Source organism: Xenopus laevis, chromosome 3S (genome assembly GCF_017654675.1).
Source record: "Xenopus laevis strain J_2021 chromosome 3S, Xenopus_laevis_v10.1, whole genome shotgun sequence".
Lineage (NCBI taxonomy): Eukaryota > Metazoa > Chordata > Amphibia > Anura > Pipidae > Xenopus > Xenopus laevis.
The window spans coordinates 127,332,977-127,350,849 of NC_054376.1; the positions used below are offsets into that span (position 1 = coordinate 127,332,977).

The 17,873-nt window shown below is 41.2% G+C and overlaps 1 protein-coding gene across 1 annotated transcript; it reads right to left on the reverse strand.

Moving 5' to 3' along the window:
* Window positions 1–8,178: 8,178 nt before the first annotated feature.
* On the reverse strand, window positions 8,179–13,368 carry gal3st4.4.S (galactose-3-O-sulfotransferase 4, gene 4 S homeolog). The gene is made up of 3 exons (XM_018239588.2): window positions 12,746–13,368; window positions 10,737–11,025; window positions 8,179–9,461 (listed from the first exon to the last, which is right to left on the reverse strand). The coding sequence occupies exons 1-3, from the start codon at window positions 12,946–12,948 to the stop codon at window positions 8,634–8,636; spliced, it is 1,320 nt and encodes a 439-aa protein (XP_018095077.2). The 5' UTR covers window positions 12,949–13,368; the 3' UTR covers window positions 8,179–8,633.
* Between the last annotated feature and the right edge of the window lie 4,505 nt (window positions 13,369–17,873).

Below are 17,873 nucleotides of genomic sequence, written 5' to 3' on the forward strand. Positions count from 1 at the left end.
CTATTCTATGTGTACTGTATATTGTGAGTGGCTCCCTAAGCTCAGTAAGTGACAGCAGCACAGAGCATGTGCAGTGAATCAGCAGAAAAGAAGATGGGGAGCTACTGGGGCATCTTTGGAGACACAGATCTTTACTGCTAAAGGGCTGTGGTTGCCTTGGGCTGGTACAGAAGCACAAAACATAGTGTAAAACATTTCTAGCCTACCACTCTAGTTCTCCTTTAAAGTTGTAAAAATGCTGGCGACTTGACCTTTTTTTTAAGCGGGATTGCCTGCAAAAGTCCTAGCTATTAAACTTTAAATATTTTTCCCCAGACATTTGAGGGGCATGGAACATTCATTTTCGGATGGGCTCATGTGCAGGACATTAGAGGATCTCTTTTGTCTTTATTCAGGTTCCTTGGACACTTCAAGCATTTGCACCAACATCTCTAATAAAGACGTCCATACGACTTTAATGTACCCGCCCTATTCAAATTGACCCAAGCGTAAGAGGACTAATGAAGTTTGGCTATGCAGAATCAATCATTGGGTCATTTCACTTTGAAACAGATCAATTCAGTTCTCAAGCTAGCTTGGTCATATCACCTTGACCTTGAGGAAGAACCATCCCGTTTGTTATCTGAGCAGTTCTTTGTTTTTCTGTGCTGTGAAGAGATATCTCTGTGCTATCGATTATCAATTGTAACGCCCTTTTATGACTGTGAACTTCCACGACAATCAATGCACATTCCTGGTCTCCTTTTTTCGCCTGTAATTTCGCATCTATACAAGTGTGTGTATTTTAAAAAACAGGGTTTTATTAGTTACAATGTTTTGATAACTTACATGCATTTTCTTTTAGAATTCAGGAGCCCTGGCTGGATAAGATGCTCAGTAATAGTAAAGAAACTAAGGAGCCAACTTAAGAACATGCGGAGAACATTGGTTTCTCTGATTTTGACTTTTTCAACAATGATATTTTTCTCATAGATTTATTTGTAATTATCAATTGCCCAAACCATAAAACCCATGAATAGAAATGTACACCAAATAAAAACTGTCAAGGTCATGTAGAAGTCAACAGTAGCTGCCCTTCTTTTCATTTGGACTTTCATTCGTGGTGTTAGAAGTTTCCGTTGATCCATCGTTCATTTGTTCACAAAAAATTGGAGATTTTTGGATTTTCTTTTTCTGAACACTCAGAGGCTTTTTCCCTTCTTGCTTTTTAGAGTAAAATCTTTTAATTCCTTTCATGACATCCATGGTTTTAGAGAATAGAAGTCTAATCGTGGTTTCAAAAAGCTCTAACACCACTAAAATTCAACTTTTAATAAATGATCCTCCCTGAAAATGTATAGATCCTACACCAATTATTAAAGTCCTGAAAAGGAGTCATTGCCCAATGTGTGCAATAGAAGATCACCCAATTTAGAGATAGAGATGGTTCTGAATGGCCATGGGGAAAAAGTCCAGCCCCAGAATTATTCCAGCAAAGGGCAAATCAAACGTTAAAGAAACTTCCATATTGATGTTGATGGTGACAGCCTGGATTTTACCACCCGGGATCACAATCTTAAATTGATTCAGTTCCTGGAAAAATGAAGACAGAAAAAGGCATTAAATGCAGCCTGGAAAAATGTAAGCTTAAAATGACTGAAATGCCATGTACATAGGGCATCTGTGACATGACGTGGCTTAAAAGTGGAGTTAGAAAAACTAAGGACTATACAGAAAATGCCTGGTCCATGCATCCACTCCCAAATACTATAACCTTTCTCCAGCAGTGGAAATACAATGTGCCTTGAAGCTGCACTGATGCAGGAATAAACAACTTGTAAACATTTGCAAGCAGAACTATGAACAACGCCAGAGTATGGTTATGGTCAGACTGAGGAAGAACTTTTGGCTGGAGAATTGGTTATGGAGATTTTCCATCAGTACACATATGGAAGACAGTGTATTCCATATACCAGTGTATTCCATATTCCAGTGTATTCCAATCAGTAAACTGCACCCGAGGAAGGACCCGTGTGGTCCGAAACATGTAGTGATTCAATAAAACGACACCAAAAGATTCAAAAGGCTCTCCAGTTGTCCTGTTCATATATGTTACAATTTTGGAGGTGGCTACTCTTTCTACTGTTTAAGAGCCAAATTAACACACATCTAACGAGTTGTGGACCCAGCAGGAAAACCCAAAATCGACATTATTCCAATCAGAAGCCTCTAGAGACCATTACAAAGAAGCCTCTAGTACAGGGGTGAGCCACATTCAAATGTGAAAGCAGTTGAGGAGCAACACAAGCATGAAAAATGTCCCTCTGGGTACCAAATAAGGACTGTGGTTGGCTATTTGGTAGCCTCTATGTGGACTGTCAGCCTACAGGAGGCTCTTTTTAGCCTCCAAGACAGGAATTCAAAAATGAGCACTTGCTTTGAGGCCACTAGGAGCAACATCCAAGGAGTTGGTGATCAACATATTGTTCACAAGCAACTGGTTGATGATCACTGCTCTAGTAAATGCTCCAAATTGACTGTGACATTGATTCTGTCCTGGCAAAGATTTCCTCTTTGCAGATCCTCTAAGCAGGGCCGACCTTCCTAACTCACATGAAGATGACGAGGACATAGAAACCATCAGCCGACAAGTAAAGATAGGTTTAAAGAGATACAAACATGCACAGAACATGATTCCACAATGCAGATTCTAAAAACTACCATTTTACAGGGTTGGTCAAAATACAAACAATACTCAACAATACAAACTCCTGTAGAAATATCTCAATTTTTTCACATCACGGATGAAGTGTCAATACACTAGGGCATAATATTCTAGATCTAAAGAGTGGTCATACCAGAGAGAGTCTTAGAAGAGACATCATGGAGATGGTACACACCTCTCATGTAGGCATAGAAGGGCTCTACATTGGCATAGGCATGTGTGTATTGGACTTGTGTCAATGTATTTAAGAAATACTTTGACCCAATGCTTGGGCAGTCATCTAGTCATCCAGAAACAAAAGAGCAGATGTGCTTATTAATAACTAAGAAACTTTTGAACCCCAAGCTTTCTGATAACATCAAGTCCAAACTAAAATTGAATCATAATTGTCAAGCACAGTACTCCCATCACATCAGCATACACATCACCTCTACAGAAAAACTATAGATTTTTGGTTCAACCACTGGCTGAAAACAGTTCCACTAGTTTAACACTAGTTATAACAGAGGAAGGAGAGGAGTTGGGAAGAAATCATAGACAGATACTGAAGACTGGAGAACCTGATGACTGGATACCACTCAGACCACTTGATGAAGATCAAACTAGGTCATCAACAGACACTCCAACAGTAGATTCTCAAGGACAGTTGGAAGATGAGGAGAGCAAGAAAATCATAATAGACAATGATTTGTTCTCAGAAGAAGAGCATTTACCTCTGTGCCTACAGGCTCCTGAGTTGGAAATCCAGCCCTAGGCAGGTGCGAGGGAGTGGGTTGGATTATTGGTTCTTTATTGGGCCCCTCTGTTTGCACAATCAAATAACAAGTCTAGACACTAAAGGGTTCAGTTTACGAATCCAAGTGTAAGTTCATTTTTGGACAGTTTGCTGTTTTTTACCCAGAATGTAGAAACAGCGTGTACTTTTATAGGCACTGGTGCTGCCCATATAGACCCAGCCGGCAGTGGGAACCCTGGGTACCACCAACTAGAAGGTTCCCCTCTGCCAATGGCACATTTGCTTGGTGCTTGTTGCCATAATGGGCAATTGCAAGGAACATGTTTATGCACTGATTAATGTGTGAGCATCTATAGATGCGTGACCACAACTGAGGTCATAAATAAGCCTGTAAGTGTGTCAGTGTAAACTACCAACCCCTAGCTAGTCCGAAACTTACACATTTGTATCACCAGTTTTCTATAACAAGGAACAACTTAAAATGGAAGATTTAGGGATAAAAAAAAAATGAACTGCTGTATATATTTGTTATTACAAGTTCACTAATGGAAAACCTTCTATTGGTCGTCTCCTAAACAAAATATCCACCTTCCTCCTCTGCTTTGACATTTGTATGTTTGATAATTGCATGCTTCTGTCTTACAGCTCTGGGAGATATGATGGTACTGTATAAACAGTGGTGGAACTGGGCCCCTGTGAAGATTTTTTTTAGGTGCACTCCAATCCCTATCCTCCCTCCCACTTCCTGTCCCGCCTCTGCCCACCCACATCCCGCCCCTGTCCCTTCTCCTTCCCTTCATCCATTTCCTGCCCTTGTTGGAGGGATTGTATATAGGTAATGATATTATCTTATAGTATTTGTACCTGGATAGAGAACTGGCTAAAAGATAGACTACAAAGAGTGGTGGTAAATGGAACATTTTCTAATTGGACCAGTGTTGTTAGTGGAGTACCGCAGGGCTCTGTACTAGGTCCCTTGCTTTTCAACTTGTTTATTAATGACCTGGAGGTGGCCATTGAAAGTACTGTTTCTATTTTTACTGAGCAGTGAGCAATCGCCATGTTTTTTTCCCACAATGCAGTTGTTTTCCCAGAATTTCAGCATGATTGCTGTTGCATGGGGGGCACTGTGCCAACCACAATTGTGTCCGATTTGGACAAAACTAACGCAACTTGTGCTTTGGTTTCAAATCAGACGCAATTGTGAAGAACTTCATCTGGTCTCACGTTAGTGACGTCTGGGCCCAATTCATTAGCCCTTAGTGCCCTGGGCTTATTGATGCTGGGCACAAAGGGAACCTGGGACTGCGATCTGGTCAAGAGGTGCTCTCAGGCATTAAACATGAATCTGTGAGTGTGAGTGTGCACTATAGAGCCTGGGAGGCCTGTTAGTTGCAGTTGTAGTGTGTCAGACCCAACCTGAATCTTTTCTAAGGCAGCAAACTGGAAAATGAGGTTCAATGTTGATAAATGCAGGTTATGCACTTTGGCAAAAATAATATAAATGCAAGTTATACACTAAATGGCAATGTGTTGGGAGTTTCCTTAAATGAAAAGGATCTAGGGGTCTTTGTAGATAACAAGTTGTCTAATTCTGGGCAGTGTCATTCTGTGGCTACTAAAGCAAATAAAGTTCTTGTATAAAAAGGGCATTAACTCAAGGGATGAAACATAATTGTGTCTCTTTATAGGTCCCTGGTGAGGCCTCATCTGGAGTATGGGGGCAGTTTTGGACTCCAGTCCTTAAGAGGGATATAAATGAGCTGGAGAGAGTGCAGAGACTAAGTGCAACTAAACTGGTTAGAGGGAGGGAAGAGTTAAATTATGAGGGGAGACTGACAAGGTTGGGGTTGTTTTCTCTGGAAAAAAGGCGCTTGTGAGGGGACATGATTAGACTTTACAAGTACATTAGAGGACATTATAGACAAATAGCAGGGGACCTTTTTACCCATAAAGAGAATCACGTACCAGAGGCCTCCCCTTCAGACTAGAGGAAAAGAAGTTTCATTTAAAGGAACAGAGTAGGGGGTTCATCACAGTGAGGACAGTGAGGTTGGGGAATGCACTGCCGGGTGATGTTGTGATGCTGATTCAGTTAATGACTATAAGAGGGACTTGGATGATTTTTTGGACAGACATAATATCAAAGGCTATTGTGATACTAAACTCTATAGTTAGTATAGATATGGGTATATATAATTTAATTAAAAGTAGGGAGGGGTGTGTGTATGGGGCTGGGTTTTCATTTGGAGGGGTTGAACTTGATGGACTTTTTTTTTCAACCCGATTTAACAATGTAACTTTAACTATGACATGTGCGCCTCTGTTAGGGTGTAGCAGGGCTGCCATCAGGGCCTGGACTAAGAGTAGACATAAGAGGAACCTGCAATGATGGGGTGGCACTGGGCAGGTACCATTTGAAGTGTCTTATGTTTACACCTAGTCCGGATTCACTTGCTCCCTCTGTCACTCTCTTTCCTCTTGTAAAGGGCAAGGTGGCTGGCTGGGTTGCCTAGAGCTCCCGGTTGGCTTGCCTTGCCCCTGGCTGCCCTACATAACCTGACATTGACCTAACCAAATCCGCATCTTAGTGCCTTTATGCAGGGCTGAAGTAATGGCATCTATTCCCAGAAAGTCTCATTTAGGTGTGCAGATACAATGGGCAATTTGTGCTTTTTCCTGCAGTGAGTTGCACATTTTTGTTACTGGTACTTGCATCGCACTTTATACGCTTACTTATAGCTGAGCACATTGGCAATTAGTCCTTCCATTCCTAACTGTGTGTTTGACGCACAACACAGTGCAAATCCTGGAGCTACCAAAAAACTACCATCTCCTCCTGACCTGGCGGCAGCTCCAGGGTTCCCTCAGCACCTTGGACAATGCAGACTTGCTCCTAAAATATCAAGTGAACACGTCAGTCACACACCGAACAATGGAACTAACTTGAGCAAACACCAGAACTGGTGCAAAAATATACGGCAAACTGCGTCCAGCGACGCACACATGCAATTGAGTCCATTTTGCTTGGGGGGGGGCAGGGCATGGTGATTGCAACTGCAAGTGCACCCTATATTTGTAAAGATTTGTGACGGAGGCCCTACTCCTATAAGATTGATGGCAACTCTCACGGGTTTAGGGGACACAGGTTTTTGTTCCATTCTCTGAATTATATTTGATGTTTTTGTCATGACGAGAACAGATGAGATTACGACACCAGTTTTGTCTCTTTCCTTTATTTCTATATTTCTCTTTATTTTCCTTCTTCTTATTATTTTTAACAAGTATTCCTACATCACTAATACATTTTGCTGTACAACTGAAGGGGATACACATCTAAATTAATCCAGACACTCTACACATTGTAATACAACAGCTGAAACATGAGTAGAGTTGCCCCCGTCCAGTTTTGAATGGCACAACCCAGTTTTTCAAGGGACTCTCCAGACAAATTGGGCTACTAATTTAAAGCCCAGGTGGGTTTTGAAAGTACAAACTAGCCAAGGTGCGGATTGGGGCTACTTTTTAGGCCTTTGGCTGGTTTGTACTTTGGAAAGCAGCCAAAGTTTTTGTGCCAAGCCTGCGTCTCCCAATGCATGTTGGGCAATGTAGTTTTTGTTTAACAATTTGCTGACTGCCAAGTTTAATGTAAGACTACAATACCCAGCATGCAATAGGACTGAATTGCGTAGAAGTCGGGAGTTCCTCAATTTCAGATAATTTGGGGGCAAAAATCTGCTGGCCACCAAAATGTCTAGAGGTCGACCTGTTTTACCAATATTTATTGAAATTGTATCTGTATTAGGGCCTTATGGGTCCCCTATACCTCCTGCCCCCCCCCCGGTAGTTACCCCCCTGGTGCCAGGCGAATCTGTCCCATTTTGCTTCATGAAAATTTTTTAAAAAGGAGTTTTTTTACATTTATTCATTTACTTTCTAGACTTTTTTTTCACTGCACATATTGTGCTATTTTTCGGCTACTTTTGAAGTGCCTTTGGGCTGGTTTTGTAGATGACTTTGACTGGTTTTGAAAATTAGACCTGAAAACCCCTGTCTCCAGTTCACAACTTTCCGCCTGGTTTTCAACATTCTGAAATTCACCCAATGCCCAGTCATAGACCCGTCCCTTTGCCGGGGTTTTATCCACCAGTAAAGAAAGCAACCCTATATATGTGCTATAGAGGGCCCTGCTCATTAGAGCTTACAATCTAAATGGAGATTGTGAGTTAATGGACATGGTTCTGCTGCCCTAGTACAGGTATAGAATCCATTATCCAAAATGCTTGGGACCCAGGGCTTTCTGGATCTGTCATTTGGATCAGGTGGTTCACCTTTAAGTTAACTTTAATATGTTATAGAATGGATAATTCTAAGCAGAGTTTCAATTGATCAACATTTTTTATTTTCTGTCGTTTTAAAATTATTTCCTTTCTTTTTCTGACTCTTTCCAGAGATGGGGTCGCTGACCCCATCTAAAAAACGAATGCTCTGTAAGGCTACACATTTATTGTTATTGTTACTTTTTATTGCTCATCTTTCTGTTCAGGTGTCTCCTATTCATATCCCAGTCTCTTATTCAAATCAAGGTATGGTTGCTAGGGGAATTAGGTCCCTAGCAACCAAATGGCTGTAATGGCAAACTGGAGAGCCACTGAATAAAAAGCTAAATAACTCAAAAACCACAAATAATAAAAAAATTAAAACCAATTGCAAATTGTGTCAGAATATCACTCTGTACATCATACTAACAGTTAATTTAAAAGTGAACAATCCCTTTAAGTTTGTTAAAAATTCTTTAAAAAGTTAAATTAACTCAATAGCATTGTCTTGCCCCCAATATGGATTCATGGAGCTTAGTGGCCATCAGGTACCTCATACACACCCTCTAGTGAATGATGAGTTACATCAATAGGCTTAACGTCTCTTTTGTTTTCCACTTGCACATAGAGTTGCCACCTGGGCACTGATAATGACATCTGAGGGCAGTAATGGGATCAAGCCTCAGTCTCTCCCGCAATCTCCACTTTACTAAAGGTGGGTCACATTTATGTGAAAGGAGTGCAGCTTGGAGGAAAGTAGCCTTGAAATAAACCATCCTTGTATAAGTCTTATGGGTCTGATGTTCCATAAGCCCAACAATAATCACATCAACATTCCTAAAATCCACCTCAATTGCAAAGTTCCAAAAAAGTTCTAGGGCCGAAGGAGTTTCGCTGAAGTCCCTGTTGGCTTAGACCCATTTCTTACACTTCCAGGAAACTGCTTTGCATCCAAAATGTTCTTGTAGCGCAGTTCAGGAGTTATCATTTGAACACACCATGCCCGAGTGTTGGGCTCAAGATCCATTTTCACCACCCACCCCATGATCTTCTCCTGCCCAAACTGAAATGGCTTAATGCCGTTTTCTTTTATTTCATTCCCTCTTACAGGATCCAAGTCTTCTAGGCATATCTCAGCTAGCTGTTGTCTTCTTTCTCTCAACCTCCTAACTTCAATGTACATCCTTTCTCTCCCAAATCTCTCTACTTTCTCCCAGAAGGTACGGTTGAAGTAGACATAAAGATACAAGTCTAGTGCATTCCAAGCCCATAACATCTCTTTCTCTTTTTCTTTCAGTGGTGTAGAAGACTCACGGCTATTCAGCTTAAAGTTCACCACGTCATCAAGATCCCAGCAAAGTTCCTCCTTCAGAAGGACCATCGATTCATCAAAGTACTCGGAGAGTAGGACCAGGTGGAAAACCCTATCTATCTCCCTGACTTCTGCTCTGGCCAGAGATTCATTGAATGGAGTGTCAGGGTCCAGTCCCAGGTCAAACCACTGAAAGTTGCGTGCATGTTGGTTTCCTTTCTCCCCTGGTTTGTAGAAGTATAAAGGGTGAGCTATAAACTCTGTTAAGTTGGGGGCTCTCTTAAAGACACGTGACACTGAGTGATAATAAGAGAAAGAAGACTCTGCCAAGGTCGCTGGTTCCCTTAGAATTGTGAAGTAGAAGGAGTCTGAAGGCATGAGCTTTCTGATCTGGAGACAATAATACATTTTAATACATTTTAAGTAACATATATCATGACATACTGACAATAGTTGGGCTCAATTACTTATGTCCCACAGACAAGTGCAACTATCTTTACATCTATCTATCTGTCATCTACATATCTATCTGTCATTTATCTATCAATCATCTATCTATCTATCAATCATCTATCATTTATCTATCATCTATCTATCTGTCTATCATCTATCTATCTATCTGTCTATCATCTATCTATCTATCTAAAATCCATAGCCTGTAAAACATAACCTTATAATATGAGTTTATTGTGGCCTTCGGGTATATCAGATGATTGATTAGCAGTTATGATAGCAACTCACTGATGTCACATGAAAATGTGTGTATTATAAAACTTAATGTACCACCTTTTTTTTAAAATTTGAGGATATAAGAAGTCACCTTTAACTTCATAACCTATATAAAAGCACTGAACCCATGGAGCTCCTCAGTGGCTTCTAGTTTCCCTTTAGTTTATGAAGTGAGTGGGGGAGAATATTATGTAAAATATTTCAAAAAAATCTATTGTTCTGTACACCAATTCACCCCATTGTATTTTTCCAAAATGCAATCTTCTATGGCTTTACCAATTTACTATGATCCCTTTTGGCCTACAAGGATCCCCTGTACCCTTCAGAGGCTCATTGATCAAGTGCTAAGCCCTCATGCAGATCATGCAGACCTCAGTTCCAAAGGCAAAAACTCAGGTGTGGTTCTTTTTGGGGTTCACTGACTACTAGAGGCACTTTATTCCCCATGACTCTACAATCACTACACCACTCAAAGACCTGACAAAGAAAAGTTCCCCAACAAGGCAGTCTGGTCACAAAAGCATCAAAGGACTTTTGATCAGGTTGAAAACTGTTTGTCAAGATCTCCAACTTTAACAAATCTGGATATTACAAAATTATTTGCTCTTTGGTCAGATGCCTCAGAGATTGGCCTGGGGCAGTGTTATAGTAAGTCTTAAATCGGGATGAGCATCGAAGAGTTGCAGTGTTGGATTTCAGCCACGGGAAGGCAGGGTCTCCTGCAAACTAGGGAGGTATGTATCTTAGAGGAAAGCTACAGGAAGACCGACTGGTTCTGATTAGCCCCCTTTGCTTAAATCCCTTTAATAAAGTCAAATTTTAGTTACATAGCCACGATCAGTACCCCATATTTATTCATACACAATAACCACTGGATCGATACCAACAGCTTCTCACCTTCAAAGAACTTGTAGAAATTCCTTTTTGTTTCCTTACCTCTGGGAGATTGAAGCGCATGTGATGGCACAAGATATCATACGTTGGCTTGTTGAGTTCATCGTATCCTCTCACCATGTTGGCGTTGAACAGACTGGGGTAGTTGAACTGATGCTTCTGGGGTAGAGCAAATGTTAGTGAATTCCTGTCCCCATAACGGTTTAGCATATTCAGTACGGTGCTTCCGGCAGTCTTGTGGGTCTTCAGGAACACTATGTGAGATTTTGGCTGACACGTTTGTGTTGAGGGTGAAAAGAGGGGGTGCTCTGCAGTGAAGGCCTGGGAGGGGCTAGTAAAGAAATAAATGTCATGTATCATCCCCTAGATATATAAAGACATATAATGAGTAAAACCAAAACTGGATATATGAAATTGTTTAACAACATTAGAATGAGTCCTCTGGTTAATTCTAGAACCCCTTATCTGTACTCCACAAAAGGGGGCTATTTAGCTTTTCTATAGCTGCTGCCAATCCTTGTACAACATCAAGAAATGGCAAAGCATAAATCATTCAAGCACAGGATACACAGTAGATAACAGATAAGTACTACTATAGTTTATATAAACAAGCTGTTGTGTAGCCATGGGGGCAGCCATTCAAGCACAGGATACACAGTAGATAACAGATAAGTACTACTATAGTTTATATAAACAAGCTACTGTGTAGCCATGGGGGCAGCCATTCAAGCACAGGATACACAGTAGATAACAGATAAGTACTACTATAGTTTATATACACAAGCTGCTGTGTAGCCATGGGGGCAGCCATTGAAGCACAGGATACACAGTAGATAACAGATAAGTACTACTATAGTTTATATATACAAGCTGCTGTGTAGCCATGGGGGCAGCCATTCAAGCACAGGATACACAGTAGATAACAGATAGTACTACTATAGTTTATAGAAACAAGCTGCTGTGTAGCCATGGGGGCAGCCATTGAAGCACAGGATACACAGTAGATAACAGATAAGTACTACTATAGTTTATATAAACAAGCTGCTGTGTAGCCATGGGGGCAGCCATTCAAGCACAGGATACACAGTAGATAACAGATACGTACTACTATAGTTTATAGAAACAAGCTGCTGTGTAGCCATGGGGGCAGCAATTCAAGCACAGGATACACAGTAGATAACAGATAAGTACTACTATAGTTTATATAAACAAGCTGCTGTGTAGCCATGGGGGCAGACATTCAAGCACAGGATACACAGTAGATAACAGATAAGTACTACTATAGTTTATATAAACAAGCTGCTGTGTAGCCATGGGGGCGGCCATTCAAGCACAGGATACACAGTAGATAACAGATAAGTACTACTATAGTTTATATAAACAAGCTGCTGTGTAGCCATGGGGGCAGCCATTCAAGCACAGGATACACAGTAGATAACAGATAAGTACTACTATAGTTTATATAAACAAGCTGCTGTGTAGCCATGGGGGCAGCCATTCAAGCACAGGATACACAGTGTTTGTGTTTGGTGTTAGTGTTCCTTTAAATAAATAGGCTTCCAAGCCTCCAGCTGAACAGTAAATAATAAGAATGAAGGTGGCCATAGATGCTACAATTACAATCTTTCCCATGAACATTGCTTGTAAGAAAGATCTTTCATCCACTCTATGTTAAGAGCTGAATCGTCAGATATGCAGGTAAAAACCAAAAGAATTCTTTAACTCTACCTGACAATTCAGCATTAACAGTTATAACGTTCATGCACAACATTTTCAGTTCTGCTCAATAGACAACACGACTGATACCCAAGACTTTTTACTGAGATCGGTTGCCTTGTCTCCCACCACACACACAGAAACATTGATTATCATACGAAAGATCTGTTATACTATAATATTGGCCACCTTAAGAGGTAGGTGAGTTGTACAGTATCTGTCCACAATTACTTATGTAAAGGTGCTCGGCTGAAGGCATCACCGTTGATAAGTCCCAATGACATACATCAAGGCATCCATCAGGTTATAGAGTTCAGGTTTTTAAGATCACTCACCTTTTCTGCCTATGTCTGCCCAGCAACTGAGTCATTAAACCAAAGGCAAAAATGACTAATAGTCTTTTCCAGTAGATTGGAGAGATATGAAGAAACCTCATGGTTCTGGAAAGAAGATGAGAGTGCACGAATGTGAGGTTGTTAAGCACCCAAAATATCATGTTCCACATATACACTGGCCTTCTAACAAAGCCATGACCCATAGTAAGGCACCAATAGGAGCAAATGATGTAGTTGTACAACAGGTTACGTATGCCCCGCACTTATTTATTTTCTTCGTGGCTGTTCTCATTAATTCCTTTTGAAACTTTTTTAAAAAATGACATTCTTTTCACAAATTCATGCCCCACATTTATAACTGCCTACAAATTCCATCCAGTTCCCAAGAGTTGACGTCTCTGGCAACATAACTGGTGACAAAGCTTTACCTAAAGTAACTCCTGTCCTACATACAACCTGTGGTTTGGCCAAGATTGGATCAGCTTCAAGGATTTTCCAATGTTTTCCCATTATACTGTGTTTAACACTGGGACCTGTTCTGTAAGGCTATTGGAGGATATCCCATTTGGGCAGTTTATGCACCGATCAACTTGGGATGAGTTCCAAGCCAAAGCTATGAGTCTCTAGGAAAGGTTCAGGCCAACCCTTTTGAAAAAAAAAAATCACAAAAGTGGTATAAAGGTGATCCCTTTATTGGATAACTAATATAATCATAACAAGCTTTCAGAACATTTTAGTTCCTTTTTCAAGCTGATTACACTGAAGCTGTGGTTTTCTCTGGTATATATACAACATTCAGCTCATAGGTCACATGACCAACAAAAAGGAATATCAATGTGTGTGTGAGGTGTAAAGTCATTTACGAGGGGATCTGCAAGAGACAAGCAGATAAGGTACAAGATAATGTGGGTCAAAGAGGCTGAGTATAATTTAGGGCTGAATTATTGGAGTGTAGAGTCAAAGGAATTCCATATGATCTTAGTCCATATCCAGACATGTTGGTATTTGTGATCTGGTTCAGTCCTTTCTTAGTCCATATAATTAGCCAGAAATCCAAGGCCCAGGTTTAGTCCATTCTTCTGAGAATTGAACGTTTCCATTAATTTGTATTCACACACTTTTCTTTCATTATCTGTTTTAAAATTGCCCTGAAGAACCAAAATTCTTAGATCCTTTATGGAGTGATGAGGCCATTGAAATGATTTCCTATTGGTGTGTCCAGTTTTTTATTGGTTATAGTGAATGGGTGGTGATTATTTCTCTTTCTCAGGCTTTGCCCAGTCTCTCCTATATATACAGTCCCCCTGTTATGCATTTAGTGCATTGTATTAAATACACCACATTGAGGTAGAACAGTTGTAGTGACCATGGATGTTGTATTCCTCTAATGTGTCTGGAATTGGTATTTTGTCTGAAGTCCGGATGTGGGGGCAGGTTTTGCATTGTATTTTGCCACAGGGGTATGTTCCATTTTTGGTGGGTTGCAATAAGGCCCTTGTTGTTATTAGTGTCTTTAGGTTGGGAGGCTGAATGCTGGGAGTGGTGGGTCTGGGAATGTGCTTTTGAGCTTCTCGTCCTTATGAAGTGCACCTTGTAGATCTCTGGCTATTTTACTGAGGGCCCTTAGTTGTGGATTGTATGTGACCACTAGGGGAACCCGATTCATTTCAGGTTTTTGTTTATATTGTAGAAGGTGAGTTCTAGGAATCCTGGTGGCTGCATGAATGTATTGATGTACAATGATGGGGTTGTAGCCCCTGTTGATGACGTCTGCTTTGAGTGTTTTGAGGTGGTGATTCTTTCCATCGGTGTCTGAACATATACGATTGTACCGTAAAGCTTGGCTGTAGATTATCGAGTGTTTAGTGTGGTCAGGGTGAAAGCTGTCGTACATTAGATATGGTGGTTTGTCCATTGGCTTTAGATATATGGTGGTTTGAATAGTATTTTCCCTGATGTGAATGGTTGTGTCCAGAAAGTGGATGTGAGTGGGAGAGAAGTTCATTTTCAAATTGATTGTTGGATGAAAGTCTTGAAACTGTTTGTGAAACTGAATAAGTTCTTGTTCCGTATCTGTCCAGATTATGAAGATGTCATCTATATAGCGGAGGTAAGTCAGAGGCTTGGTGTTGCAGGTGGAGAGGAAGTCCTCTTCTAGTTTGCCATAAGAGGTTGGCATACTGGGGTGCAAAGCGTGTACCTATACTGGTTCCCATCCGTTGCAGAAATACTTCCTGGCCAAAAAAGAGATCATATGGAATTCCTTTGATTCTACACTCCAGTAATTCAGCCCTAATTTATACTCAGCCTATTTGACCCACATTATCTTGTACCTTATCTGCTTGTCTCTTGCAGATCCCCTCGTAAATGACTTTACACCTCACACATAGATTGATATTCCTTTTTGTTGCTCATTTGACCTGTGAGCTGAATGTTGTATATATACCAGAGAACACCACAGCTTCAGTGTAATCCGCTTGAAAAAGGAACTAAAATGTTCTGAAAACTTATGATTATATTAGTTACCCAATAATGGTATCACCTTTATATCACTTTTGTGATTTTTTTTATTTCAAAAGGGTTGGCCTGTAACATTTTACTGGCTAACACGGTACAGCAACTTTACCTGCAATTAGGAGAGGTTCATTGATCATGGCTGTTGTTCTGTCCCCACATGAAGGCGAATGAAGGTATAACTAACAATAGCTGTGTGACTTCCTACCTTCCTATCCAAGCAGTGGGGCAGACCGGACCGGCAGACGCTCAGGTTGGATGGATTCAAACGTAGACACAGGGATGAAATCAGCCTGGGTTTATTTGATCCAGAATACAGCAATAGACGGTGATACAATACTGTTCTGTAGTAGTGGTATCAATACTGTCCTGTAAATGACTTTCCTGAGGCTAACTGCTGGTCAAAAACTGATGCCTTCACAAGCCCAAAATGTCTGAATGTCCAGTCACACAGTAATGAGTCACTGAAAATGGCTGCCGGAAGTGAGAAGGACTGAGCTGGCAGAAAACCACGCCCCGAGAGGAAAAACTTTACTAACAAGAACAGAGGCGCGCAGCATGCAAATTTTGGCCAGCAGATGGCAGCAGTACAACAATGCACAGAAAATAACATAGATAAAGAAGGATTGATAATAACATATGCAATTAACTATGAGGAGAACAGCACACTCCCCGTCTGAAATTTACTTTGGAGATTTCACTATGACGAATGTCCATGAAATATAACACAAACCTGCAACAAAAACATGTTAGAATGCAATGAACATAACAATATAGTTGGCTTTCTTGGCTTGTAATGGAGAAGATGTCTATAGTTCAACTTCAGTCCTGTTCATCCTGCAGGAACGTTCTCGATTGGTAATATCAAAATGAGCTCGTTAATTGGCCTTGCGAACGTTTTAAGCTCGCCCTTCCTGAAGATCTTCAACTCCACTTTTCGGACTTTGCCATCCTTGCTAGGGAAAACCTTTGTAATAAGTCCCATAGGCCAGGCAATCCTTTCGGTTTGTTGCTCCTTCATCAATACAAGGTCTCCTTCTTTCAAGTTTGGTTTTTGGTGTTGCCATTTTCTTCTTCCTTGAAGAATATTGAGATACTCCTTTCGCCATCTGTTCCAGAAGTAATCCGCCAGGTATTGTACACGTTTCCAGTGTTTTTGGTAGATATTCGCGTGAGTAAATTCTCCACTAGGCATTAGTATATTCTCAGTTTTTTGGGTGAGTAGAGTAGCTGGAGTCAGTATGGCTGGTGTTTCAGGATCCATAGACACTGGCACAAGGGGTCTTGAATTGATAATAGCCGAAACTTCAGCAAGAAGGGTGACAAGAGTCTCATGTGTGAGTCTTGAAGAGTTTACATCCATCAACATAGAATTTAAGATGTTGCGTGAGATCCCGATCATTCTCTCCCAGGAACCCCCCATATGGGAACTATGAGGAGGATTGAAGATCCAGTTGCAACCTTTCTCCGCCAACTGATCTTGAATGGGCTTAGTGTCGATGTTCAGTTCTCTACAGGCTCCAATGAAGTTACTTCCTTGTTCTGACCTCAACTGTTTCACTGGTCCTCTGATTGCGAAGAACCGTCTTAAGGCATTAATGAGACTGGATGTGTCCATGGATTCTATCACCTCTATGTGAACGGCTCGCACACTCATGCAAGTAAATAGCACAGCCCAACGTTTACTGTTTGCGTGACCGCCTCGGGTTCTGCGTGCGGACACCATCCATGGCCCAAAGACGTCCAGGCCAGTATAGGTGAAGGGCGGTTCTGAACATAGTCTATCCGCAGGCAAATCGGCCATTTGTTGGTGTAGCAGTTTCCCTCTTGCTTTGCGACAGTGCACACAGTCATGCAGTATTCGGGCTACAAGTTTTTTCATACCTATAATCCAAAGACCTGCAGACCTTAACTTGCCTTCGGTGATTTGTCTGCCCTGGTGTTCAGCCTTTTTGTGGTAGTGTCGGATCAGCAACACAGTGATATGATGTTTGCTGGGAATAATTAGAGGATTTTGTTCTGCAACTCCTAGGTGGGCTTGATTCAAACGTCCACCAACTCTGAGCAGGCCAAAACTGTCTATAAATGGATTTAGGTTGGCAAGAGGACTTTTTATAGGAATCTGCTGTCTGTTGTACAAGCACTTCCATTCTACGTTAAATTCTCCCTGCTGGACGTGACGTATTATGAGAGACTCGCTATGAGAAATGTCCTCAGCAGAGAAGGGTTTATGGCAGACATGCCAACTATGACAATCTTTATCTTCCTGAGTATTGTGATAACATCTAGCGATGTGCACTAACCTTGCAATAGTTCTGACGAGTCTCATCCAACTGGAGAAACGTTCAAAGCGATGACAATGGAGGCTGGAGGTTTGCCTTGCTTCAGTGACTAATGCACTAACTTCAGCGCGAATTTCTGGATCATTATCCAGGTCCTGGATGCTGAAATCTTCCTGTACACATTTATCCGCCTCTCCTAGCAGAAACTCTGGACCTGTAAGCCAAGAAGAGTTAGTAAAAGAACCTACAGACATAGGCCTAGTGGCATGATCTGCTGGATTGAGTTCGGATGGTACATAGTGCCATTGTTCAGGTTTGGAGGACCTCTCTTT